This window comes from Trypanosoma brucei, chromosome 9 (assembly GCF_000002445.2).
Source record: "Trypanosoma brucei brucei TREU927 chromosome 9, whole genome shotgun sequence".
Lineage (NCBI taxonomy): Eukaryota > Euglenozoa > Kinetoplastea > Trypanosomatida > Trypanosomatidae > Trypanosoma > Trypanosoma brucei.
The window spans coordinates 2,939,592-2,962,341 of NC_007282.1; the positions used below are offsets into that span (position 1 = coordinate 2,939,592).

General features: G+C 40.1%; 3 protein-coding genes, 3 non-coding genes and 7 pseudogenes across 6 annotated transcripts, besides 12 other annotated features; 3 read left to right on the top strand and 10 right to left on the bottom strand.

Annotated features, from left to right (window-relative positions):
- The first annotated feature begins 334 nt into the window (after window positions 1–334).
- Window positions 335–825: a microsatellite.
- A 32-nt stretch (window positions 826–857) lies between these two features.
- Window positions 858–1,040, top strand: Tb09_rRNA_4. Its single transcript, XR_002989672.1, has one exon. It is a non-coding gene; the product is annotated as a ribosomal RNA (ribosomal RNA).
- Window positions 1,041–1,103: 63 nt separating this feature from the next.
- Window positions 1,104–1,128: a microsatellite.
- A 247-nt stretch (window positions 1,129–1,375) lies between these two features.
- Tb09_rRNA_5 lies at window positions 1,376–1,453 on the top strand. Its single transcript, XR_002989673.1, has one exon. It is a non-coding gene; the product is annotated as a ribosomal RNA (ribosomal RNA).
- Window positions 1,454–1,740: 287 nt separating this feature from the next.
- Window positions 1,741–1,771: a sequence feature (AT_rich).
- Window positions 1,768–1,903, top strand: Tb09_rRNA_6. The gene has a single exon (XR_002989674.1). It is a non-coding gene; the product is annotated as a ribosomal RNA (ribosomal RNA).
- A 1,227-nt stretch (window positions 1,904–3,130) lies between these two features.
- Tb09.v2.0450 lies at window positions 3,131–3,495 on the bottom strand (annotated as a pseudogene).
- An 814-nt stretch (window positions 3,496–4,309) lies between these two features.
- On the bottom strand, window positions 4,310–5,815 carry Tb09.244.0390 (annotated as a pseudogene).
- A 629-nt stretch (window positions 5,816–6,444) lies between these two features.
- Tb09.244.0380 (hypothetical protein, unlikely) lies at window positions 6,445–6,681 on the bottom strand (the record flags this gene model as incomplete). Its single annotated transcript, XM_822670.1, has 1 exon — window positions 6,445–6,681. One exon carries the CDS (start codon window positions 6,679–6,681, stop codon window positions 6,445–6,447), a length of 237 nt encoding a protein of 78 aa, XP_827763.1.
- A 994-nt stretch (window positions 6,682–7,675) lies between these two features.
- Window positions 7,676–7,855, bottom strand: Tb09.244.0375 (annotated as a pseudogene).
- Window positions 7,856–8,420: 565 nt separating this feature from the next.
- Tb09.244.0370 (hypothetical protein) lies at window positions 8,421–8,912 on the bottom strand (the record flags this gene model as incomplete). The annotated part of the gene is made up of 1 exon (XM_822671.1): window positions 8,421–8,912. The coding sequence occupies one exon, from the start codon at window positions 8,910–8,912 to the stop codon at window positions 8,421–8,423; it is 492 nt and encodes a 163-aa protein (XP_827764.1).
- Window positions 8,913–10,198: 1,286 nt separating this feature from the next.
- Window positions 10,199–10,226: a sequence feature (AT_rich).
- Window positions 10,227–10,302: 76 nt separating this feature from the next.
- Window positions 10,303–10,333: a sequence feature (AT_rich).
- A 109-nt stretch (window positions 10,334–10,442) lies between these two features.
- Window positions 10,443–11,994, bottom strand: Tb09.244.0360 (annotated as a pseudogene).
- A 1,708-nt stretch (window positions 11,995–13,702) lies between these two features.
- On the bottom strand, window positions 13,703–15,234 carry Tb09.244.0350 (annotated as a pseudogene).
- Window positions 15,235–15,454: 220 nt separating this feature from the next.
- Tb09.244.0340 (hypothetical protein) lies at window positions 15,455–15,688 on the bottom strand (the record flags this gene model as incomplete). Its single annotated transcript, XM_822672.1, has 1 exon — window positions 15,455–15,688. The coding sequence occupies one exon, from the start codon at window positions 15,686–15,688 to the stop codon at window positions 15,455–15,457; it is 234 nt and encodes a 77-aa protein (XP_827765.1).
- Window positions 15,689–16,187: 499 nt separating this feature from the next.
- Window positions 16,188–16,212: a microsatellite.
- A 47-nt stretch (window positions 16,213–16,259) lies between these two features.
- Window positions 16,260–16,736: a microsatellite.
- A 250-nt stretch (window positions 16,737–16,986) lies between these two features.
- Window positions 16,987–18,559, bottom strand: Tb09.244.0330 (annotated as a pseudogene).
- Window positions 18,560–19,846: 1,287 nt separating this feature from the next.
- Window positions 19,847–19,894: a microsatellite.
- Window positions 19,895–20,063: 169 nt separating this feature from the next.
- Window positions 20,064–20,108: a sequence feature (AT_rich).
- An 18-nt stretch (window positions 20,109–20,126) lies between these two features.
- On the bottom strand, window positions 20,127–20,723 carry Tb09.244.0320 (annotated as a pseudogene).
- Window positions 20,724–20,827: 104 nt separating this feature from the next.
- Window positions 20,828–21,068: a repeat region.
- Window positions 20,828–22,750: part of a repeat region that runs on past the window's edge.
- Window positions 20,831–22,750: part of a repeat region that runs on past the window's edge.

A 22,750-nucleotide genomic window follows, 5' to 3' on the forward strand; every position in this document is an offset into this window, starting at 1 on the left:
GTCGTTTCGCTATGTATTTTATTTATTTTTTGTTAACTGCTGCTATCACAGTTTAAAAAATATAAAATCCACTTTTCCTTTACACTGCCCTATCTCTTTCCCTCTCGCATTTATTACCCTTCATAACCTCCTTGTGTATGGTTATGCACGTATACATCTTTGCGCTTAAAATTGTGGATATTATATATTTATTTTTCTTCCTCTGTTTCTGCAGTTCCTTTCATTAATATTTCTGGTTTCCACTATATCTCACTTACTCCGTCAGCTACTTCCATTTCATCCTCAAAATTGTTTAATATCCTTCATTTTGGGCCGTGACTTTAGTCTTTCTTTCTATTATCATTATCATTATTATCATTATTATTACTGCTCTTATTATAATATTAGTATATACACACTCACAACACTTTCCTATTATCATTATCATTATTATTATCATTATCATTATTATTATTATTATCATTATTATTATCATTATTATTATTATTATTATTATTATTATTATTATTATTATTATTATTATTATTATTATTATTATTATTATTATTATTATTATTATTATTATTATTATTATTATTATTATTATTATTATTATTATTATTATTATTATTATTATTATTATTATTATTATTATTATTATTATTATTATTATTATTATTATTATTATTATTATTATTATTATTATTATTATTATTATTATTATTATTATTATTATTATTATTATTATTATTATTATTATTATTATTATTATTATTATTATTATTATTATTATTATTATTATTATTATTATTATTATTATTATTATTATTATTATTATTATTATTATATAATGCTTTTATACACGTATATATGTGTTTGTGAGATTGTGAAGGGATCTCGCAGGCATCGTGAGGGAAGTATGGGGTAGTACGAGAGGAACTCCCATGCCGTGCCTCTGGTTTCTGGAGTTTGTCGAAGGGCAAGTGCTCCGACGCTATCGCACGGTGGTTCTCGCCTGAACGCCTCTAAGCCAGAAACTAGTCACAAGACCGGGTGCCCGTAAAAGCAAAAAGCAAAAAGAGAAAGAATAGGGAAAAATATAGTGTACATGTAAAGTGCGTTCCATATATATATATATATATATACATACTCATTTATATAAGTGTGTGGGCACGGCTTGTGTGTATCTCTATATGGCTCACTGACGTTGAAGGGAATGCAAAAGTGTATAATAACACTACATATGCGTGTGTATGTGTGTATATTACTTTGTATTTCTGTGTGAGACGTGTTTTATGTGCGGGCATATACGTATATAAATGCTCTTTATACCTCCGTCTCTTCCAGTTGGCTGTTCACGCTCAAGAAAAAAAAAACATATTCGAAACGAATATTATCTCGAATCGCCACTTCTCTTATCTGGTGGGCTCTGCCCGCCATTGTCGGCGCCAAGTACCTTCATTTTCACAAGATCTGTTTTGAACGCGTTGAACAAAAAACAAAAGCAACGGAGGAATTTCATTACTTATAAAATATATGTAATGATGCGGAGGTGTGAGAGGTATTATGTTATGCTTGCATCAACAATGCGCATGCATATTCACTCTATGTGTGTGTATGTTTTTGTCTGTATTGTTGCGCGTCACACTGTGTGGCACTATATATACATATATTAGGCAATGTTCCAATTATTTTTTGGTGCATTGTGTTGCTATGTTTGTGTAAGTGCCACCAACTCTGTGAACCAAACCTATCTCTCTGTATATATTTATATACAATATAATAATATTTTGTCCCTCTCCAAACGAGAGTACATGCATGGACTGGCATGAGCGGCACGCTCCACGACCGTGGGGCTCGAGGGGCACTTTACGTCCCGAGGCGCTGAACCTTGATGCTTGGAATTTCATGCTCAGGGACTTTTGAAGAAGTCATATATGTGTGCTTGTATATGTGTATGTGTGTTGTGTTACGTTGCGTCGAGATGTTGGGGCCGCATTCTCTACTATGTTTGTAGTCTCCTATATTGCATCACGTTGTGACGGGAAGCGTGTTATTGGATGTGTGTGTATGGTCACTCGGATATTCTGCTATGCCGCAATCGTTCCATGGAAGAATAAAATTAATAGCATGACATTGTGTTTTATAATAATATATTCTGTAAGCCTTTATTTTTTGCGAGATTCCCATTTACATATGAGTCTGTGTGCTGATTTCTGGAGAGTTGTCATTAATACACACCAGCTCATCTCATCATAGTCTGAAAAAGCCTTACTCTATTATATATACATGGATTTGGCCTAACAGAGAATGAAAACACAGATCCTGTTGTATATAACATCCAATATGTCCAAGAGCCAAGGGTACATTTATTTATTGATGTTTACATAGATCCCATATTTGTCGCACTGGAGTTTATGCTCTTGATATCACAATATATTATATGCTGAGGGGAGAGCTTGCACACGTATGGGGAATTTATAGGAATATTATAATAAGCTCCTTTGTGTTTGCCGCTTTTCTAGAAATGTGAAAATAATGCAAACTGTATATTTTGTGGCTGTGAAGGTTTGTTGTAATATATCGACATAGTTTTCCCCTGTACATACTAATAATATACCATGAGGCGTTATGTGCACAATATGGGAAGTGTGGCTACTGTATATGTTAGTTTTTAAATCTTCCTTCGGATGAAACACTAGTGTCACACCTCTCCTTCTCACATCATATGTATGTGCTTCGCCTCACATTATTACTCCATACCATCGTGGTCTATTGGAAGAAATGATGTGGAATGATAGATTGGGTGAAAAACGAAAAGATCAGAAAGGCATGACTATCTTTCTCTAGTGTGTGGTGTACGCTGTTGATGCTTTGAAAGTTCTGCATCATCAAGTGATATCATATACCCGTATGCTGCGCTTGTGCATACGTATGTGTATATATTTTCTTTGATACATTCTCGGCGTAATGGAGAGTGTGTCCATGTCAGTTATTTTTTGTTTCGTTGACGAACTTACACACTTCAATGCGAATATCCATCATTTTACACATGATGTAGTCGCTTAGCCCTATGCTAGGTGCGTGTGGTTGGTAAAAGATTAAGAAGAGAGAGGGTCTAAACAATATGTTAGAGGCTCGAAAGTAATGTTCAATTCAAAAGGATTTGGTTCTTTCCTTTCATCCCCTTCAAACTTTTTATTGCTACTGAACAAGAGGTTTTGATGGTGCATAAATGCGAACACTTAGTTCCTACCGTCGTACATGTTTTTTTTTTGGAAAAGTATAGACTGTTGTGTCAAAATACACGCATGTTCTGCGAGTAAGGAGAAACTCACGGTTATTGATGAAGTAAATGCGATTGGGCACAAAAATGAAAATTCCTCTATTCAATATACGCTTGTGGTTGTGAATTCCCATTATCGACATTGGAACTTCGAATGTCCTCGGCATGCTGTTGCAAGTTGTTTTAGTGAAGCGGCGTGTCAGCACCTGTTTTGTATTTTTTATTATTAATCACTTGGACTCGCTCAGCGTCTGACAAAGCGCTAGACTTCGCTTCTTTATTTTACGTGTCGCTGCTCTAATGTCTATGTTTAATATATGTTTATATATCAACATGTTTATTCATTTAAATATTTTTGAGCGTTTAGGCATGTTGCAGGGTAAAAGTAACCTCATACAGTGGCTACTGGATTTGGCTATTCGATGTGGTTGTTGGAATTGGAAGTGTCTCCATATCTTTCGTTCCACCGAGAGGTAGAGTGCCATCATCCCCCTTCAAAAGCTCATATTTATGCAGTCTAGAAAATATGTTGAGGAAAAGAGTATATCAATACACAAATGTCACGACATACACACTATTCATTTGGTATCTGTATTCAAGAAATGAAATGATTAAGACCGTGGCTTATAGTTCTCTGTTTTGGAGAGCTCTTTATATACATATATATATTTTGTGGACAAAAGAACTAACGTAATTGTGTGACCTTTCCGGGCATACATAACAGGAAGTTGATGGAAGCGGTTGCGTATCGCTCTACTCAGTGGTGAGTGCTGCTTTGGTGCGCAGTTACAACCTATCACCTATTATTATCACTATTATAGAAATAAATCACTCCTAATATTCATAAAATAAACAACATGATCCAAAGTAGCGAATGTTCCAAAGGGCACTCATTTTCATACCCTATCACCATACCACTTCTCACCCACAGTCACTATTATACACAATTCACTAAAATTTTCGTATTTTTCGAGTTTCTCAACCTTTCATAATTTTCATCAGAAAATGTTAAAATATAGCAAATTTTAAAAAATCCTTAGAATACTAAAATGCTAACCAACTCATAAAAGCAGAAGAAGTAATCAAAGCGAATTTTTCATTTAGAATAATTCTGGAATATTTGCCTTTAATCCATCAACAGACAGATTTTTACGGATTTCTGACCCTCATTTTTCTTTTTTTACAGGCAGCCTTATCTTTGTGCCTTGTACACCTGTCTGATGGTATTTTGCCATCTTGATTTGTTGTATCTTCCTTCTCTATTTCTATACCTACTACGCACTTCTTTTCACCGTTTTCTGAAACTTCTTTGCACCCATCTTTGCAGTTATCTTCTTTCCCTTTCTTTTCGCATGTGGTGTTGGTTATTGTTACAGTAGCTGCTTGCTTTGTGGCTGGTGGCGCTGTCGTTTGTGTTGCTTGCGGGGGTTGTGGTATGGGCTGTGAGTATGCTGCTCGAGCTGTGTCTATCAGCCGCCTCGCGATAGCTGCTTGCGTCGCCGCTTCATTTGCCTTTTCTATGCTTTGTTGCATTGTGTTGTAGGCGCTGATTAGTTTTTCTCCCCATTTTATGCTTGCTAGCCCCTTTCCCGTTTTTTTGGTGTAAGCTGCACTGTAGTCGACGCATACTTCGCCGTCGCCGCCGTTGCAGTTGCCGGCGCCTCGCTTACCTAAGATATGGTAGACGGTTGTTCCTTGCTTGTGCGTCCGAATTCCTGCTGTGATACGTGTGATAATGCTGCCTAGTTCGGTCAGCGCTATTGGTGACGTCTCCTGTTTCTGGCATTCCCCGAGTACTAGGGTGTGTGGCGACCCTGTTAGGTCTGAGTTCCAGGCTATCGCCAGGCCACTGTTTTCGCATGTCTGCGGGTTGGGTGAACCGCTTTCAGCACACAGACAGATCATGTCGCCGATCACGGATTTGCCGCCGTTGGCGCTGCATGCCGCTCCCCAGTTAGTGAGTGCTGTTAGCGCTTTGGCAAGTACGAATTTGCTATCTTCTACGCCCTCGCCGTAGATTGCTGCTGATATTTGTTTAACTACTTGAGCTGGAAGCGTTGTGGTTGCTTCCTCTTTGGCTCCTTTGTACAGGGTATTCGTTGTTATCAGCTTCTCAAGGGTTCCATTTATTGAGCGGCGAGCTACGGCAGCTGCCCATCCGGTTGGGGGCGGGTTGTTGTCTAACCAAGATTTTCCACTATCTTTTTTGGTTGTTTCGTGTTTAATCTGCAACCATTTGTCGTACGTTTTCTGCCAGTGGCTCTTAAAGGGTTCGGCTTGCGCATGTTTGTGTTTTTGGGCGTAGGAGGCGGACTCGGGGTCGCCTGAGAAAATATCTTGCCACTCATTGGCTGCCACTGACATGTTCATCTTTTCTATGTCCGCTATGTCACTATCAAAGTCGTCTGGCAGCTTCGGCATGGCTACTTCGCGCCCTCGCAAGTTTGCCGCATCGCAAAGCAGTAATAGGTCATGTCTGTTTTCTAGCGTTAATGCCGCCCTTCCGTGACTCGTCAGTGCTAGAATGGTGATTGCTAACGTAAAAAGCATGTGTTGTGCGTCTTATGTTTTGCAAAACGATGCGGATAATAAATTTGTCTGCTAAAATCTAAAAATTAGTAAAGGCTTGCATTTTTTGGCCCGTCGCAAATGTCATTCTGGTGATAGCAGCGGAATTGATCTTATTGGAAAAACATAATAACCATTATATCATGGCCAAAACGGCGGCAGGTCTGGCCTAACCAGCTGTTCTGTCCAATCCTATTCCCGGTTTGTTAGTGGGTAGCTTGCTATTCAGCAAACTACCTAAAAAGTTCGGGCAGCTGCGCATTCGTCTTCAAGAATGGAGCCTTAAAAAATTCGTAGTCGCACATAAAATCACCAAGAATGCGTTTAAATACCTGTAGTCCAGAAGGCTTATGTTTTTTAAAGTCACGATTTTGCTGCAGAAGGTCATGGAATAGAAGATTGCACCGTTAGCAAAAATTTTATTTTCAGCAGGCTTTCCCCCTTTACTTCTCAATCCACATTGCTCTACATATATTGGATCTATTTATTACTCAATCAAATCATGTACTTCTTTAAATTAATGCACAGATATATACTCCTGAAAATTCAAATATTAAGGCATCTACCGCAGGGAATTGTCTAATAATTGCTTGCTAGTGCACCTTTTTTCTCTAATAATACAACTCCTTTTTTTTTGTACGTACGCAATATGCTCTCTTGAAATACTTCGAAACGTGAATGCTTTGGGCCCATTTCCTTTTTGGCACAGGAAATTTTGTTTCTTTTCCCTTTTTCAACTCCCTCTCCTTCTTTATGCGCTTCATAAACTGTGTATTTCTCTTAATTTTAATGTGAATTACCAGGCCCGCAAGCCACGGAAAATTTTCGCCAGGATGCATATACGGCATCTTAGATGTCTTGTAGCTGACTTTTTGTACATTATAAATATCTAAAATTTATATAGACTTTCTTATTCTTTTAAGGTCTTTTTCCTCTCTAACGTTAGTAAGCACGTTCTCATAACGCATTATTTTTTTTTATGTAAAAGGAAATGTTATCCCATTGTCCTTGCACGATGGACACTGCAGTTTCATGATTTGAACCTCCTATTGTTTGTGTGTAATGATAGCTGTAACTTGCATTGTGTTACAGCGTGTCAATGTTTCATTTCTCTCTCTCGTTCTGCTTCTCCCTTAATAATAATATTCTTTGGACTGTCTCTTATTCCTTCACACGATTACACTCACACTTACTTGATTTCCTTGCTCCTTTTTATTTGCCTTAAGTGTTACTATTCTCTATAACCATATGGTATTCACCACCATTGTTTTTTAAAACTGGTATATACACACTCACAACACACTCCTATCACTTTGATTACAACATCAACTAGTATCAATAAAATTAACAAAAAAAGAAAAGAAACTTGATAGAAAAGCACTTAATTTTCATATCATATTACGTTATTACTACATACACAAGTCACTATCATACACATTTTATTTTTTATGCTTTTTAATATTTTTCAACCTCTTAAAATTTTTAGAGATATGCACGTTTTCATCAAAAAAATGTAGTAATATATCAAATTTTAGCTATTTTAGAAAATTATTTTAAAACGGCAAGTTTCATAAATTTTCATAAATTCGAACAGAAATCCTTAAAATTTTATATTTCTTAAAATTCTATGAAGTTCATAAAAACAACATATACATGTGGAAAAGAAACCGTCATATAGTCAGAAAATTATTTTTCTCCCTTGTCTGTTTCAGGTTTTGAAAAGCATTTCGGGTCTTTTTTCTTATCAAAATCGCAACCAGTTTCCTTTTTGCATGATTTCTCCTTTATGTGCCTTTTGCGTTCGCTTGTTGATTTGGGTGACTCTTCTGTTTTGTCTTCTTTGGGAAATGAGGGGCCTTCTTGGCCGTTCTTTTTTTTTTCTTGTTCTGCGATGTAAACAGTGACGGTGTAATAGATTTGTGCATCCGCGAGCTCTTTGGGGTCATTTATCGTTTCAAGTTTCTTGTCTCCGCTGCTTAAAACAATCTCTTTTGGTGGTGTTAGTTCCTTGAGGTATTTTTCTATTGTGTTCTTCACATTGTGTACCTTCTCACCGATCAATTCTTTTAGGAATGCGCCGACTTTACTCTTGGTTTATGTCTTGCTGTAGGATGCTTCTGCTCCGTCTAGTTCCTTGGCGAGAACATCTTTTAACTTTTGGCTTTGCGCCAGCACTGCTAAGTTGGCGGTTAGTGTTATCCTTCTCAGTTGCTTGTTGGAATTTTAAAGCTTTTTTATCAACTTAAGGTTTTCATTTATTGTATTACTTCTTGGTACTGTCTGCTTACTGTCGGCGTCGTTGTATTCTGTCGTTGTTCCGGACGTTATCATGTTGATTGTTACCTGTTTTGTCGTGAAGAGCTTGACCACCTTTTATGCCTATTTCAGTAGCTACGCTTTTTGTGCAGCTGGAAGAGGTTACTGTCGTGCCGCCTCATTTGCTTCCCCCGCATACCGTTAGTGGCGCGCCTGCTGCTGCAACTGGGGTTTCTGGATGCGTTGTTACGATATTCCATGTTAGATCCGTTCCCGGTGGCTCCTCCCCCTCGTTGAGCCCCGTCCGGGTGTTCGGTGGTGACAGGCAAGTTCAGTGCTGCGGGTCGCTTAGCGTTACATCTATTTTTAGGTGACTTCCTGTTATCGGTGTGTTTGCTGTTCTTACATTTTTATCTGCTACCGTGAAGTGGTTGAGGCTTTCGAATGTTTCTTGCGTTACAGCCAGTCGCGACACCGCAGCTATCCCCTGTAAGATATCAGTGATTTGGTTCGCTATTTCTTGCGCCGCCGTCTGGACGTCAGTCAGCATCTTTTGCGCTACCAGCTGTGCTGCCATTGTGAGTAGCTGTCGGAGCGACCCAGATAGTAAAAATAGCTTGTTTGTCGGTGCTGTTGCCGCTTTTAATTCGCTCAGTTTGATCGAAATTGTGTTCTTTGCATTGTCAGCGATTTTATGCAAGTACGTTGCCGTATCGTATGAAGTGTTGAGCCCGGTCTCATGGTTGTGAAGGCCAGTCCCTTTAGTTATTGGCGTCGCTTTCAGCACAGCTGTTACAAATAATGCCGCATGCAGCGTTGTCATCTGCTGAGGAGAATAAGCCTGACGTTTCTTTGCTAGATTTTGCGCTTTGTTGATATGATACGAAAGAAATGCAATTTTTTTACACAGTTCAACTTGGTCACTATGAACCGCTGTTTTTTGTCGCTGAATATAATATGCTACAAATTTGTAATTTAACGTCACGATTTGAGGTAAAAAAGCAGTCAGTTGAACCACAATTTTTTCATTTTCAATAACAATCTATCTTGGTGTATATCTATGTCTCAAAACTTTGAAATTTATGGCTATCACTTTTCTTTGCCATTTTCTAATGTTCAGCTTTCGCTTTGACTAGGAATAAAAATATAACTTTGCGTTTTGTCGCGTACATGATTTTCCATTGCTCCTTGTTTTTTCAAGGTATTGTTTGTTTGTAGCGCATTTAGTAACGCCAGGCAATTTAGGTCACGAAAGTGTCTTCTTTTATGTTTTGACTTAAGTACTAAGGGGCAATTGCTGCACCTCAATAACCACTTTTACATTGATGATCCGTTTATTGGAAGGTCTTTACGTCATACTAATATACCAAACGGAATTAAAGAAATGTTTCTTCTAATTTTTTCTCCTTCACGTAAAGCTTTTTTTCTTGTTAGATTTAAAACTTTCCTGTGGTTTATTACTTTTTATGTTCACAGTCATGCACTAGCAGTCCTAGTATTAAAATTCTTCTTCCAATAATATTATATTGATTCCCACAAATTTTCGATTATTATTACATCCAATAAGAAAAAGACATCAATAATATCTGACACTTACCCACTCGCTTTCTCCTTATGTTCTTTATTTACTGTTAAATATGAGGATAGTCCATCACACTAAAAACTACAGTTGCCGACATCGTCTCATTAGTGACATAAATACATTTGTGTGAAATAAAGGACATTATTTCCTCTTGAATCGTTTATTTCTGTGTTTTTACAACCCATTTTGTTATTTTGTTTTGTACTTTCTTTTCTTATTGTCCTCTCTCACTATTGCTGCGTGTAACGTAGTTACTCTTGGTATGTACACTAAAGTTATTTTCTCAATCATTATCACCTCATTAACCTCCTTGTGCATAATTATGCCCGTCATAGTGTTTGTGCTTTAAAACTGCGCATATTCCACCTCTTTTATCCTATATTTCACTCCGCCACTGTCACACTCACTCACTTACTCCCATTACATTATTACCATTTTAAATTACTTCTATTTGTGCTTTGACTTTAGTCTTCACTCCGACACTCATTATAATATTAGTATATACATATTCACAACACTATTCCATCATTATTATTATTATTATTTATAAAATATCAAACAAAATTGGAATAGCACTCATTTTTGTACCTTTTAACCCTATTACTTTGCACCCATATTCTACTTTCATACCAAATTTTTATTTTTTTATTTTTTTAAAAATTCACCGATCTTCATCAATGAGTGTTAAAATATATCAATTTTACCAAATTCTTTTAAAATAACAAAGTTTCATAAATTTCATTTAATTTAACAAAAATCCTTAGAATGTTTAAATGCTACCAAGCTCATAAAAGCAACGGTCATCGAAAAAATTTCTTATTTACAAGAAAACTGGAATCTTTGAAAGCATCACATTCCCACTTGTGATTTCCAGTGCAATCTTCCTTCTTTTTTATTATCGGAGCATTTCTTTTCTTTCTTCCCATCTTCTTTGCTCCCTCTGCCTGTGGTGGCTTGTAATCCGGATCCTTTACGCATTTTTTATTGTCGCCTTCACCCTCCACTTTGCATCCTTCTTTGCAGTTATCTCCTGTCCATTTCTTTGAGCATGTTTCGTCTGTTTCTTTTTGTTTTTCTTTTGGCATTTGTTTCCGTATTTTTGCTTCCTCAATTAGTTTGGTGGTCTCTTGGCGGCGTTTCTGTTGGTAGCGAGCTAGTGCTTCTTCTAGCTATGTTTTAGTGTTAAGCTCTTTTAGTGTTTTAGTTTTTATTTCATTGGCGTCGGCTTTCTGGACTGAGTACTCTTTTAGTTTGTTCCATATATTGGTGTTGAATTCTGCTTGGTTGTCTCCTACGAGTTTTTTCCTAAGTTCTTCTTTGGTAGTGCCGGCGGGTAGTGTGGTTATTTGTGCCTGTGCTAGGTGAGCTGCCTCTACTGCTTGCTGTAGTTCGCTGTCGGTTTTCCAGTCGTCAAAGCTGGTTTCCGATAATTGTTTTGCAGGTGTCTGCTCTTGCGCTGCAAGTTCGGCATTGTGTTTTGCTGCGATTACTACGATCGATGGTGTCGCTCCTGCGTCGGCTGCCTTCGCTTGGTGCACGCTCGTCATTGTTGGGCTGCCCGTTGAGACCTTGAACAACCCCCCTGCCCATGAGATGCCGGATCCGGCTGTCGCCTCGCCAGCCGTGTAGCCTTTGTCCTGTCCGTGCTGGTTAGTTGGCAGCTTTGGGCGTTCGTGTTCTGTGCAGTGTGCACAGCGCCGCTTTCATCGCTGTTTGCGTAGTAAAATTCTGGCTCGAGTTGTGTTTGTGCTGTCTCAAAATTTACTTCTTCTGAGCACTCTGGCATTAAGGTGTTTATGTCGCCGCCGCCCGAATCCCCGCCGCTTAAGTGTAAGCAAAAACGGTTGGACGGGTTGCTGCCTTTTGCCGCCGCAAAAACGTCTATTGTTTGTTTGATGTGTCCCGCTGCATACATGGAAGCTGCTGCTGCTGGTATTGCTTTTTGTGTCATGGCGGTCAGTTTATTGACATAAGAGTTGATTTTGTTGCCGACAAACGTTACAAGGACATCGATTGCTGGCTGGTCTTCCATAGGTGCGGCGCAGGCGGCGGTTTGGAGCCGTGCGTGGAGCAGTTGGAGGTTGTTGATTTTTTGCTCCCACTGCTTGACTGCTCCTATTGCGCCCTTTGTGGTTTTTATGTAGTTTTGACTTAGTTTGCACAACCGTATCGCTGCCGCTTTTGACATAGCGTTACCTGCTGTTCCCTCCGTTTTTGTTATGACCAGCAGGGCGGCAATGACCGCTGAGATAAGTGTAGTGCAGCGAACAGAAATTGTTGGCGGCGTCGGCTTTGTTGTATCATTGATTCTTCGTTGTTGCATATCTGCTATAGTCTATTCCAATATTGCTTCGGTTCTTAAAGCGAAAACAGTGTGAATTTTGAAGTTACGTTGTGATTGTAGATTATTTGAAAGGGAAGCTCATTTCGTTGAAAGTCAGTCCGAGGCCGCTTCATGTAGTTTGTCTTACGTCTTTTTTTTTGTTTATAAGGTTGTGACGGTCTAACCTTATACTGTAACACATTTTAGACTTAATTCTTTTGTGGACTGGATTGAGTTTTTCATTTCTGCATTAAAGGTGTCTGTGTTGCACTCGTTGGATTTCTTTGCCTAGAATGTTGGGTTGTGTCGAGTAATCATATGAACTAAAGGAATCGTTGTCTGAATATCTCCACTGGGAATGTTGGTTCAAGTTTCTAGTTGTGTATTTGCATTGTATGATAAACAGTGTTCGCCGCAAGCTCAGTTACAAGTCTTAATCATTGCTGCGCTAAGCATCGCTTTGTGGCTAATTTATTTTGGTTGTCAGTTGTTGGGTTTTATCCTTTTTTTGCATCTGCGTCGTTTTATAAGATCTTTCCTTACCCCGATCGGCATCCTCTATGTAAGTTTCACTCAATAAGCAGAGTTTGTTTTAACTTCTTTCTTATGTCGTTCTGTTTTATGTTGCAGCCTTGATTTGGATGCTTCTATTTTCGTATGTTTTTTAAACTTTAAGCTGCAATCTAAACCCAGTTTTTTCCTTCACCCTATAACGCCAATATCGGATATACCTAGACTTAACGGTATAGAAAGGCATAAGGAAGATGAAATTCTACTTATAAACTGTCGATGCTTATGCACCCTCCCTGTTGAGATAAATTTAGCTACACCCTTGTACACCATGGTATTTCTAATATGCTATATCTTCCTTTCAGGAGTCTTTTTCAAGCCTGCTGTTGACATCATTATAGACAACAGCGAAATTCTTGTTTATGTCAAATAACTTTGCCGATTTTCCTGAGTATATGTACTTCTAAGGCTTAATGTTTCTACACTTTTCTGTGATTCTGTAACACTTTTTTGCTGCTGTTTGTTTTTCTATCCTTGAACGTATTTCAGTGCTTTACTCTTTTGACAAAGATAAAGCACATGGTCCTGTTAATTTACACCAAATAAACCAATAGACTCATTCTTTTCTATCCTTTCTCTAATCTGTTTATGATAAAAAGCTTTAGATTCATACACTTAGATGTCATATCAGAGCCGAATATCTTCCAAGTTAGCACTTCTGTGAGTACCAGTATTGCACCTAACGTTGCAGCTGGTTTGCCCCAAAGTCTTCGAAAGCGCAGACGACGTGAAGTTAGTTGCATTACCCACTCATTATTGCTTTAACTACTTCTATTTTCGCCATAAATTTAATTTCCACATCTTATTTCACAGTATTATTAGTACATACCAAGTTACAACAATTTTCTATCATTATCAATAATGTTATTCTTACTATTATAGACTTATATTACCACTAATATCCATAAATTTAACTAAATTAGCAGGATAATTAGAATAGCACTCATCTTTCATACTCTATTACTATACTATTATACACTCATATGTCACTATCATGCGCACTTTACTAAAATTTCAGATTCGCACAATTAGCAATGTTTTTAAAACAGTGCTCAAATATGTCAAATTTTAGGAAAATTTTTTGAAATATTAAATTTTCATAAATATCGTAAATTTCAACCAAGTCCTTGTTATGCTGAAATGCTACTAAACTCAAAAAAGAAGCAGCCATCAGAGCTAATTTGCTGATTTACAAGAAAAATGGAGTCACGACATTCGACTTTGTCCTTTTCATCCTCGTTATATTTCCCACTTCTTCATCCACAATGCTTTTTGCCATCCTTGTTGACGGCCTCGCACGCCTCCTTGGTTGTATGGCTAGAGCAATTTACTCCTGTTGTTTTCTCCACAGTTTTGTCGGCAGGTACATCTCCCGCGTTTGTTTTTGCTTGTGTATCTGTGGCTTGTTTGTTTTCGCCCTGGTCCTTGGCACTTTGCTGGTTGATCTGCGCTGCTAGATAAGAGGTTATCTTTCCTATAGATTTTCCCTGAACAATATCCACTAGTGTGCCGGTAACAACGTTGTCCCCTACAGTGATCTTGCGTATTTTTGTCTGGGCGTCCGCTACAAAGTTCTTCTGGAACCCTTCTTCACTATCTGAAAATGCCTCTTCTACTGCCTTTTTTTTTGGCTGCTGCTTCTGTTGGCATTTTTTGGGGGTCTTTCCCGAGTGCGATGTGCGCTAACCCGGCGGCTGTTTCATCCGTTGCAAGCGTTTTGATGGTTTCAGCAGCAACTGAGTTCGGCACAGTGACGGTGTGCTTTAGGGCATGGCAGGTTACGTGAAGGAGATATTCTTTGGTCGTCGTTGCCCAGGGTGTGTTGAGCTTTTGTTCCTTACATTTGGTTTGCGCCGTGGGATCGTCGAACATTTGCTGCTCCACGAGTCTTATGCTTGTTGCTTGCGGTGTTGCTTCCGCCCCCAGCACTTTGCTGCCTGTTTTTGGACCGCTTGTTTGAACACACCAGCCCGAGCTGCTGCTTGGCCAGTCGATGGTCCCCATTGTGCCCTTTGCTCGAGCGACTAATGAGATTTTTTGAGCTTCGAAAATGTCGTTTGGCGCCAGTTTGAGCTTTGCTATTTTATTCAGTTCGATGTTGTTTTCTTTAACTTGTGTGTTGGCGTCGCTTTCAATTGAACAATTGTCTGCTTCCGTCAGCGTTGGTATGTGGACTACCGTGCAGCTTGTGGAGCTTGCCGACGGGTTGCTGTCGGCCCCGTTGTGGGTCGCCTGCGCTGCGGTTTGTATTGTCTTCATGTGTTTTTTCCTGGCCGCTAGTGCCATGGCGGCTCTTGCCCTTAGTGCTTTCACTGCTGGCCCTATGACTTTTTCTGCTGCTGCAATTGACGACCTGGCTTGGTTTGCCCTGGCCTCTGCGTTTGTTGCCAGGACAGTATGGCCAGCAGCAGCCGGCTTACTGACTTTCATCTGTGCTAACAAGCGGTGTGCTTGTGCTAACTTTCCCTCTGTTTCGGTGAAAGCGGCGGCGGCTTTCGTCTTAGTTTTCAGCCGATTTGACAGAGCCACAAGATATCGTATTTCGTCACAGAGTGTTGTCGCTGCAGTTGCTGCTGTGTCTAAACCAGTGGCCTCCGTTACCCTGGTTGTCACGTGCTACAGCATTGCTAGAAGCACCGTGGTCTTCCAAGCCGTGTATGTCGCGCGCATGTCTACTAGTAATGGTTTGCAGTTCTGATAAGGTTGTTTTGTGCGTTTCGCAAGCTGCTTTGGCAGCGTTTTAGTGTTTTGCCTGCGTTTTTTTTTACCTTTTTACAAAGGTTTAAGCTCACGTTGGAGACTACACTTGCTTATTGGTGCCTCTAATTTAGTGTCAGCGGTTTATCGGTCTGTGTTTGCTGTCGTTGAAATAAATAAATATGCAAAAAAGTTATAAAAACACCAACGTGTGCCGATAAAAACGTATTAAATGCGTGAAAGCTTGCGATTTCAGCTGTAGCTCTTGCTTGGTATTTTTCTCCGACGCCGACTCAACACATTTGGTTTGGATGTTAGCATTTACTCGTTCTGAAAAACGAAGGTATATGGACCTCGGTCTGCATAGCACTTTCTGCCCTCCGCCTTCAATAGCCTGCCGTTTCGCTACTTCAAACAACCCACACATCTGCCCTATAAAATGGCGCCCCCTGTCCTCAAAGTTTCTCATTAGGCTGGGACACCATAATAAAAATCACAATCACAACATCATCTCCTACATTGCATATTTCCATTTTTTTTTTGAAATACGGCCCCAAAATCTCCCCCTGCTGCATAATTTTTGACTTCTCTGTATTGTCGCATACTACCTTCTTTCATTTCGTGTTTTACTTACCTTCCCTATTTTTCATACCGCCACTTCTTCGAATAAATTAGAGCCTCCATTTGTCCTGTGCAGGTGAGTCTCTGGTCGAATTTCCCCTTCATCAACTCCTCGCGTATAATGATTCCCAACCTTATGTCTCTGTTTTAAACTGCGCATACTACAACTCCATCTCTTTCTTCACAATTACTTTCATTGTACCCTTCCCATTGTTTTAACTACTAAACGTTACACCGTCTATTCTTTTATAACCACCACTTTTATTATTATATTAGTATATTTACAATCATAGTACTATTCTGTCATTATTATCATTATTATTATCATTACTGATTTATTGTAATATTCGTATATACACACTCACAACGCCTTTCTTTTATTATTATTATTATTATTATTATTATTATTATTATTATTATTATTATTATTATTATTATTATTATTATTATTATTATTATTATTATTATTATTATTATTATTATTATTATTATTATTATTATTATTATTATTATTATTATTATTATTATTATTATTATTATTATTATTATTATTATTATTATTATTATTATTATTATTATTATTATTATTATTATTATTATTATTATTATTATTATTATTATTATTATTATTATTATTATTATTATTATTATTATTATTATTATTATTATTATTATTATTATTATTATTATTATTATTATTATTATTATTATTATTATTATTATTATTATTATTATTATTATTATTATTATTATTATTATTATTATTATTATTATTATTATTATTATTATTATTATTATTATTATTATTATTATTATTATTATTATTATTATTATTATTATTATTATTATTATTATATTCGTATATACGCACTTACAACAGTCTCATCCTATAATCATCATAACTGTTATTTTTACCGTTATAACTACTATTACTATAAAACCATTAATCAAAATTGCTTAAATAAACAAAAATACTTAGAATATCATTTACTTTTTATATCCTATCACCATACCACTGTGCACCCAGAGGCCACTATCATACATATATTTCAAAAATTTTAGACAGATAAATTTCATAAAATTGAGAGAAAATTCTTAAAATCCTTAAAATATAAAACCCACTAAAGCAGCAGCGATCAAAGTAAATTTCTTATTGACAGTAAAACTATAATCCTTTCAAGCATTATTTTCCCATTTGCAGTTTCTAGTGCAATCTTTCTGTTGCTTATCTTTGCATTCTGAAGTTTTTTTTGGTTCCTCCTGTTCTTGCTTGGGTGTCTTGTTGTTCTGCTGCTGCCTCATTCAATTTGCAGTGTTTTCCGTCTTTTTCATCAGAACCTGTCCATTTGCAAATCGGACTCTTTTTTCTGCATTCAGCTGATTTCGTTATTTCCTCGCATTGGTCGGCACTTTGAGGCAATGCTCTTCTATCGGCCAGACTTGCTGCTTGTTTTGGGGCTGCCGCTGCCATCAATGCTATTGTGGTCATTGTTTTGTTTAATTGCTGGATGTTTTCCGCTAGCCGGAATGCTTTCTTGGCTGCCCCCCGGGCTTTTTCTATGGCGTCGGCAGCGCCAAGCATTTTCTGTGCCCACCCGATTGCTAGATTGTCGCCGCTTTGTGGCCCGTAATAAACGCAGCACCCACCGTTGCTGGCGTCTATGTCGTCGCAGCCGTCATTGCCGTTGCCTATTGCTGCGCCCAGCATGTAAGTCTTTGCTTTGTTGGTTCCAGACCCAGTCGATGCTGCTTGTAGGACCGCACTGACGGTTGCTCTTAGCGCCGCTGCCGTCACTAGCTTAGCTTTGCTGTGCTTCTTGCATGCATCGTACAACTCCTTCCATTGGGCTGGACCGTTTGCCATGTTTGCCCAGGTTGTGTCGCTGGCCGAAATTGAAACGGTACCGCACACTGCTGCCTGGTCCTGTTGTGTGTCTTTGCTACAGATGCATAGGAAATCCGCTGCGATCGATTCCCCTGCGATTTTTCCCTTTTTGCCTCCGCTTCCAGCATTGCCGCATGCGTCTACTCGGCTTTCTACCGTTGTCGCCGTCACTTTCGTTTGTTTGTCAGCAACCGGGCCCACCGCTTGTTTGAGCAACGTCTGCGCTGTGTCAGCTTTGGCTTTTAGTAGTTCCGCCCTGAGCTCCGTCGCCAACTGCAGTACGGCTTGGGCTTGTTCTTCCAGCGCTTGCCTTGCCGTGTCAGAGAAGTCCGCACCTTTTATTAGCTGATAGGCCTTGTCCGTCTTTGCTGTTTTGTGCCTATTAGCTGCCTTGACGCAGTTGGAGGCTGCCACCTCAACGCATTCCTTGCCTGCTGTTGAACTTGGTTTGCTGATTGCTTCCTCAGCACTGTTCTTTGCCGCTAGTTCGGCTAGAGCTTCTGGGCTGAGTAGCGTTATGTTGATTAGCGCCGCTGCTTCCTCGGCGTCTGTTGGTTCGGCTGGTATCTCTGGCGCTGCTACCTGGGCTGAAGCGACATCGAGAGCGTTGCAAAGCAGTGCAAAGTCGCTAGCATGTGTTCCGGCTGCAGGGCCGGCCGCTCCTGCTGGTCCTGCTGCTACCGCAGCCATAAGCAACCCTGTGATAACGAATAAAGTTTGCTCTGAGCGAGTCGTGGATGCTTTTCTTCTTGCTGCTTGTTCCTGGGCAGTTGTGCTGGACTTCTGTCGCATGTCTCGTCTTGGTGTCCTATATATAGCCGCTATTTGGAAGCAAAGAGTCGTCTACCGTTTCGGTTTCTAACAGTTTTTTAACTTTTCTATAAACTCCTTGCCGTACTTGTTATCATGTGAGAGCCCACATTTTTCCCCTTTGATGTTCAGGGATTAGTTTTTTTTTTTGCGTAGGTGTGCGGAGTTGTACACTGTACTGGTGCAAGTAGCAAAACTTTATTATCAGCTGTATCACTTGCGCTGCTCAAGGAACTGTCATTAACAATGCTGGAGGTAAATCATACAAATGAAAATTATGCTGATGTTTATGGGGACTAAACTATTAGTAACGTATAGGATGAAAGTAAAGGTAACAAAAAAACATCTAAGAAACGTTTGTTGGAAAACGTAGAACCTCCAACTCGTTTTGCACCACATGTGCAATGCTAATTACAGTCTATATGGCCATGTATCTACACTGATTGCATCTATCCTTCACATCAGCAACTCCGTCCCTGTGAATCCTTAAAATCCGGCGTATGCTGCTACATCTAAAGCATCTATCACTCGTGCGGTTTAATATGCTCTATGTTCTGATAATCCACAGCCAGCGGTTTGACTCCGAATAACAAAACAATGCTGGTGTTTTGCCCAAACTTCACCGCTGTCCTTCTTCTTTCGTGTATTCTGACTGACTTTATTTTGACATCCATTAAGGTTGTGTAATTTGGGGTCACAAAGTGCCTTCCTTTACGCTTTCACTTTGTTAACACGCGACGCTAGCTCTCCATCCGTGACCACTTTTACATGGATAACTCGCTTTATAAAAGGTGTTAATGTATATCAAGTATAACAATACAAAATTTACGGATTACAACCATTCTTTCTCTTCTCTTCATAGATGTTCTCTGTTAGTTCATATAGCCGATTTATTATTCTTTTTCTGTTTCCCTCTTGAACTTTAGTCAGTACTGTCTCCTGTTTTTATCAGTGTAAAATGAATGGCATTTATATTTTATCCCGGCGCCCTTTTGTGTGTTTTGGTGATCAGAGCCTACATATTCATTGGTATGATGGTTCTTCTATCTTTGCTAAGTTTTACAATGAGTATATTTAGCCACCTACTCCTTCTATCTTTTTCTGCCCCTTTCAATAACAATATAGTCCTGTTCAATGTCACAAATACTCACTCATTCGCATTGAACCCCTGCAATGGATTTAGATGCTTACATTTTGGCCGTGTATTTCCTCTTAACCACCATTCTTATTATTTTATTAGCACATACACACTCACAACACTCTTCTACCATCATCATCATTATTATTATTGTCATCATTATTATCATTAATGTTATTCTCATAACCCCAACTAATATGTATAAAATAAACGGTACAAACTTATTTAGAATAGCACTTGTTTTTCATACCATATTAGCCTAAAACCTTACATTCAGGTCAATATTATGCACACTTTACTAAAATTTTACATTTTCAAGTGTTTCAAAATTTTCAATGATTTCCATCGAAAAAAATTAAAATATATTAAATATCATATATTTCATAAAATTAAGCAAAAATCCTAAAAAGTTTATGCTAGAAGCAAAAATGCAAGCAACAGAGGCGCCTTGCTAATGACAAAAGAATTGCTTCCTGTGGTGTTTGTAGTTTTACCATCATTTTCCGCTTTTACTCCCTCTTTAGCTTTGCACTCCCCATCTTTGAATTGACATCCATCCTTTTTGTTGCATTTATTTTCGTCTTTTTCTCCCTGGCAGTCCTTTGCCTTTTTGGCTACGCTCTCTGCTCCTGGTCGTGATATTTTTTTTGCTAGTGCGTCTTCCCGCGCGCTCCTCTCTGCTTCCAGTTTTGCGAGGACGTCTTGTTCTTCTTCCCCTTCTGACAAGGTTTCGATGTTGGACGTCGTCTTTTTTCCCCGACGAAATATCGTGATTGATTTTTCTGCGACCAGCGGTCTGAATTTCGATGTGAAAGCTTGACTGTTAGCACCGTATTCTTCTTTCAGAAAGCTTACTAGTTCGCTATTTTCTGTCGCTTTTGTTGGCTCTAATAGGTTGTTAAACATCCCTAGGCATGTCGCACCGCTCTTTGCACTGTTGTATTGAGCGACAACGCTGGGCCGTCTAGTGTCGGTAACTGGACTGTTTTTGGTTGCGTTTTTAGTGCAGAGCAGATGACTTTTGCAAAAAACTGCCGCGATTGTGTGGCCTCCTGCGCGTCGTTGTTGGCGTTTAGACAGCTTTCTGCTGGGTTGTTGTTCTCGTAGACCCAGCGATGCCGGCCACCTCAACGTGGTGCCAGGGTCCAGTACACCGTATCATCGGGGGAAGCCAAGAGCCAGCAGCGTTCCTTTCATGGGGAACACTGCTTTGCTCCGGCTACGGCATTATACAGAACAGGGATCAGCAGCGTCTTGCTGGGACACCGTCTTTCATTTGTCCGTCCCTGGGCACGTGCCAGCGTGCCATCAGCAGTATCATCCGCACTAAGATGCTGCTGTCCGGTGATGTGGAAAAAAATCCCAGTCCGTCGTTGCGCGGGATGCAGTGGAACTGCGCCGGGCTATCTCAAGGAAAGAGATTAGCACTCCACAAAACCCTTGTTGATGAGCGGATCGCCTTTTGTCTGTTGAGCGAGACAAGGATGACGCCTGGAGAGGCGGCTTGCTTTAGCGTTGCTGGCTACCAAAATCACGGAATAGCTCGTAACTGCAAATGAGGTGGTGTATCAATACTAGTGAGGGAGGACCTGCCAGTCGAGACCGGTATGGCCGTTGTTGGTCGCATTGAACAAGTGCATGCAACAATTCACCTTGCACGTGGAACGGCGCTGACTGTCACGTCGGCATACATCCCACCAAAACACACCTTCACGGCAACTGACCTAGATACGCTTCTGACGACTGACGGTGCCCAGCTCATCGGTGCAGACGCTAACGCACACGCGTTGGCATGGGATCGCGCGAACCCACCAAATACCAAGGGTGAAACCCTCACACAGTGGTGCATTAACAACCAGTTTCTGGTCTGCAACACTGGTGAGTCCACCAGGTACGCGCGCCACCACGGGGAGTCCACCCCTGATGTGACACTGTCAAGGAATTGCACAGTGTACACGTGGGCATCGCTGTATTCTCCCGATAGCGATCACCATCACATATTTTTCGACGTTATCGTTGGAGACGACACAGATGCACTGAGTTGCCCGCGGCTTCGAAAGCCCATGTACGCATGGTTAAAAGCTAACTGGAGGAATTTCCGTCTCAAGGTTGACGAGCTCTGCAGGAAAATTGGTAGAGAGAAGAACGTCAACACCCTGGAACAGAAATTAAGCTCCACTATCCGCACTGCGACGAAGTTCTCCGTCCCCCGTGGCTGCAGAGCAACGCCACCACATTGGACACCTGAGCTCGCGAAACTCGATGAAGAGATCCCTGGATGCGGACCCTCCCACCGAAGGGAAAAGTTGGTAGCCACGCGTAAGCAGATCCTGGACCGTACCACAAAAAAGAGGTGAAGCACTCTATGCTCCAGACTTGCGGTGTCAGACCGCTGCAGTTGGCACATTGTCAAGAAGGTATACGCGCCACGACCACTAACCACACCGGCTGTACTTGTTGATAACACGGCCATCACGGACTACCGTCAAGCTGAGATGTTCAGTAAACTGTACTCGTCTCAAGCAAGAAGGCATCCCGACTCACACCCACCATCACCCATAAAGACGACAGAGAGTGAGTTCAGTCCCATCACGATGGCTGAACTACGGAGATCGATCAAACTGCTACCGAGTGGATCCGCAGCCGGACCTGATTGCTTATACAACGAGGCACTGCAACATCTCGGTAGAACAGCGCTGAATGTTGTTCTGAGGCTATTCAATGAGAGCCTACGAACGGGAGTCGTGCCGCCTGCATGGAAGACTGGTGTTATCATCCCCATCCTGAAGGCCGGAAAAAAGGCGGAGGACCTTGATTCTTACAGGCCTGTGACGCTCACGAGCTGTCTCTGCAAAGTCATGGAACGCATAATTGCCGCGAGGCTTAGAGATACTGTTGAGTCCCAGCTGACGCCGCAGCAATCAGGCTTTCGCCCCGGATGCTCAACACTCGAACAACTCCTGCAGGTCCGTGCTGCCCTTTGCCGCCCCACGCATCAATCTCGTACGGGTGCTGTATTCGTTGACTACGAGAAG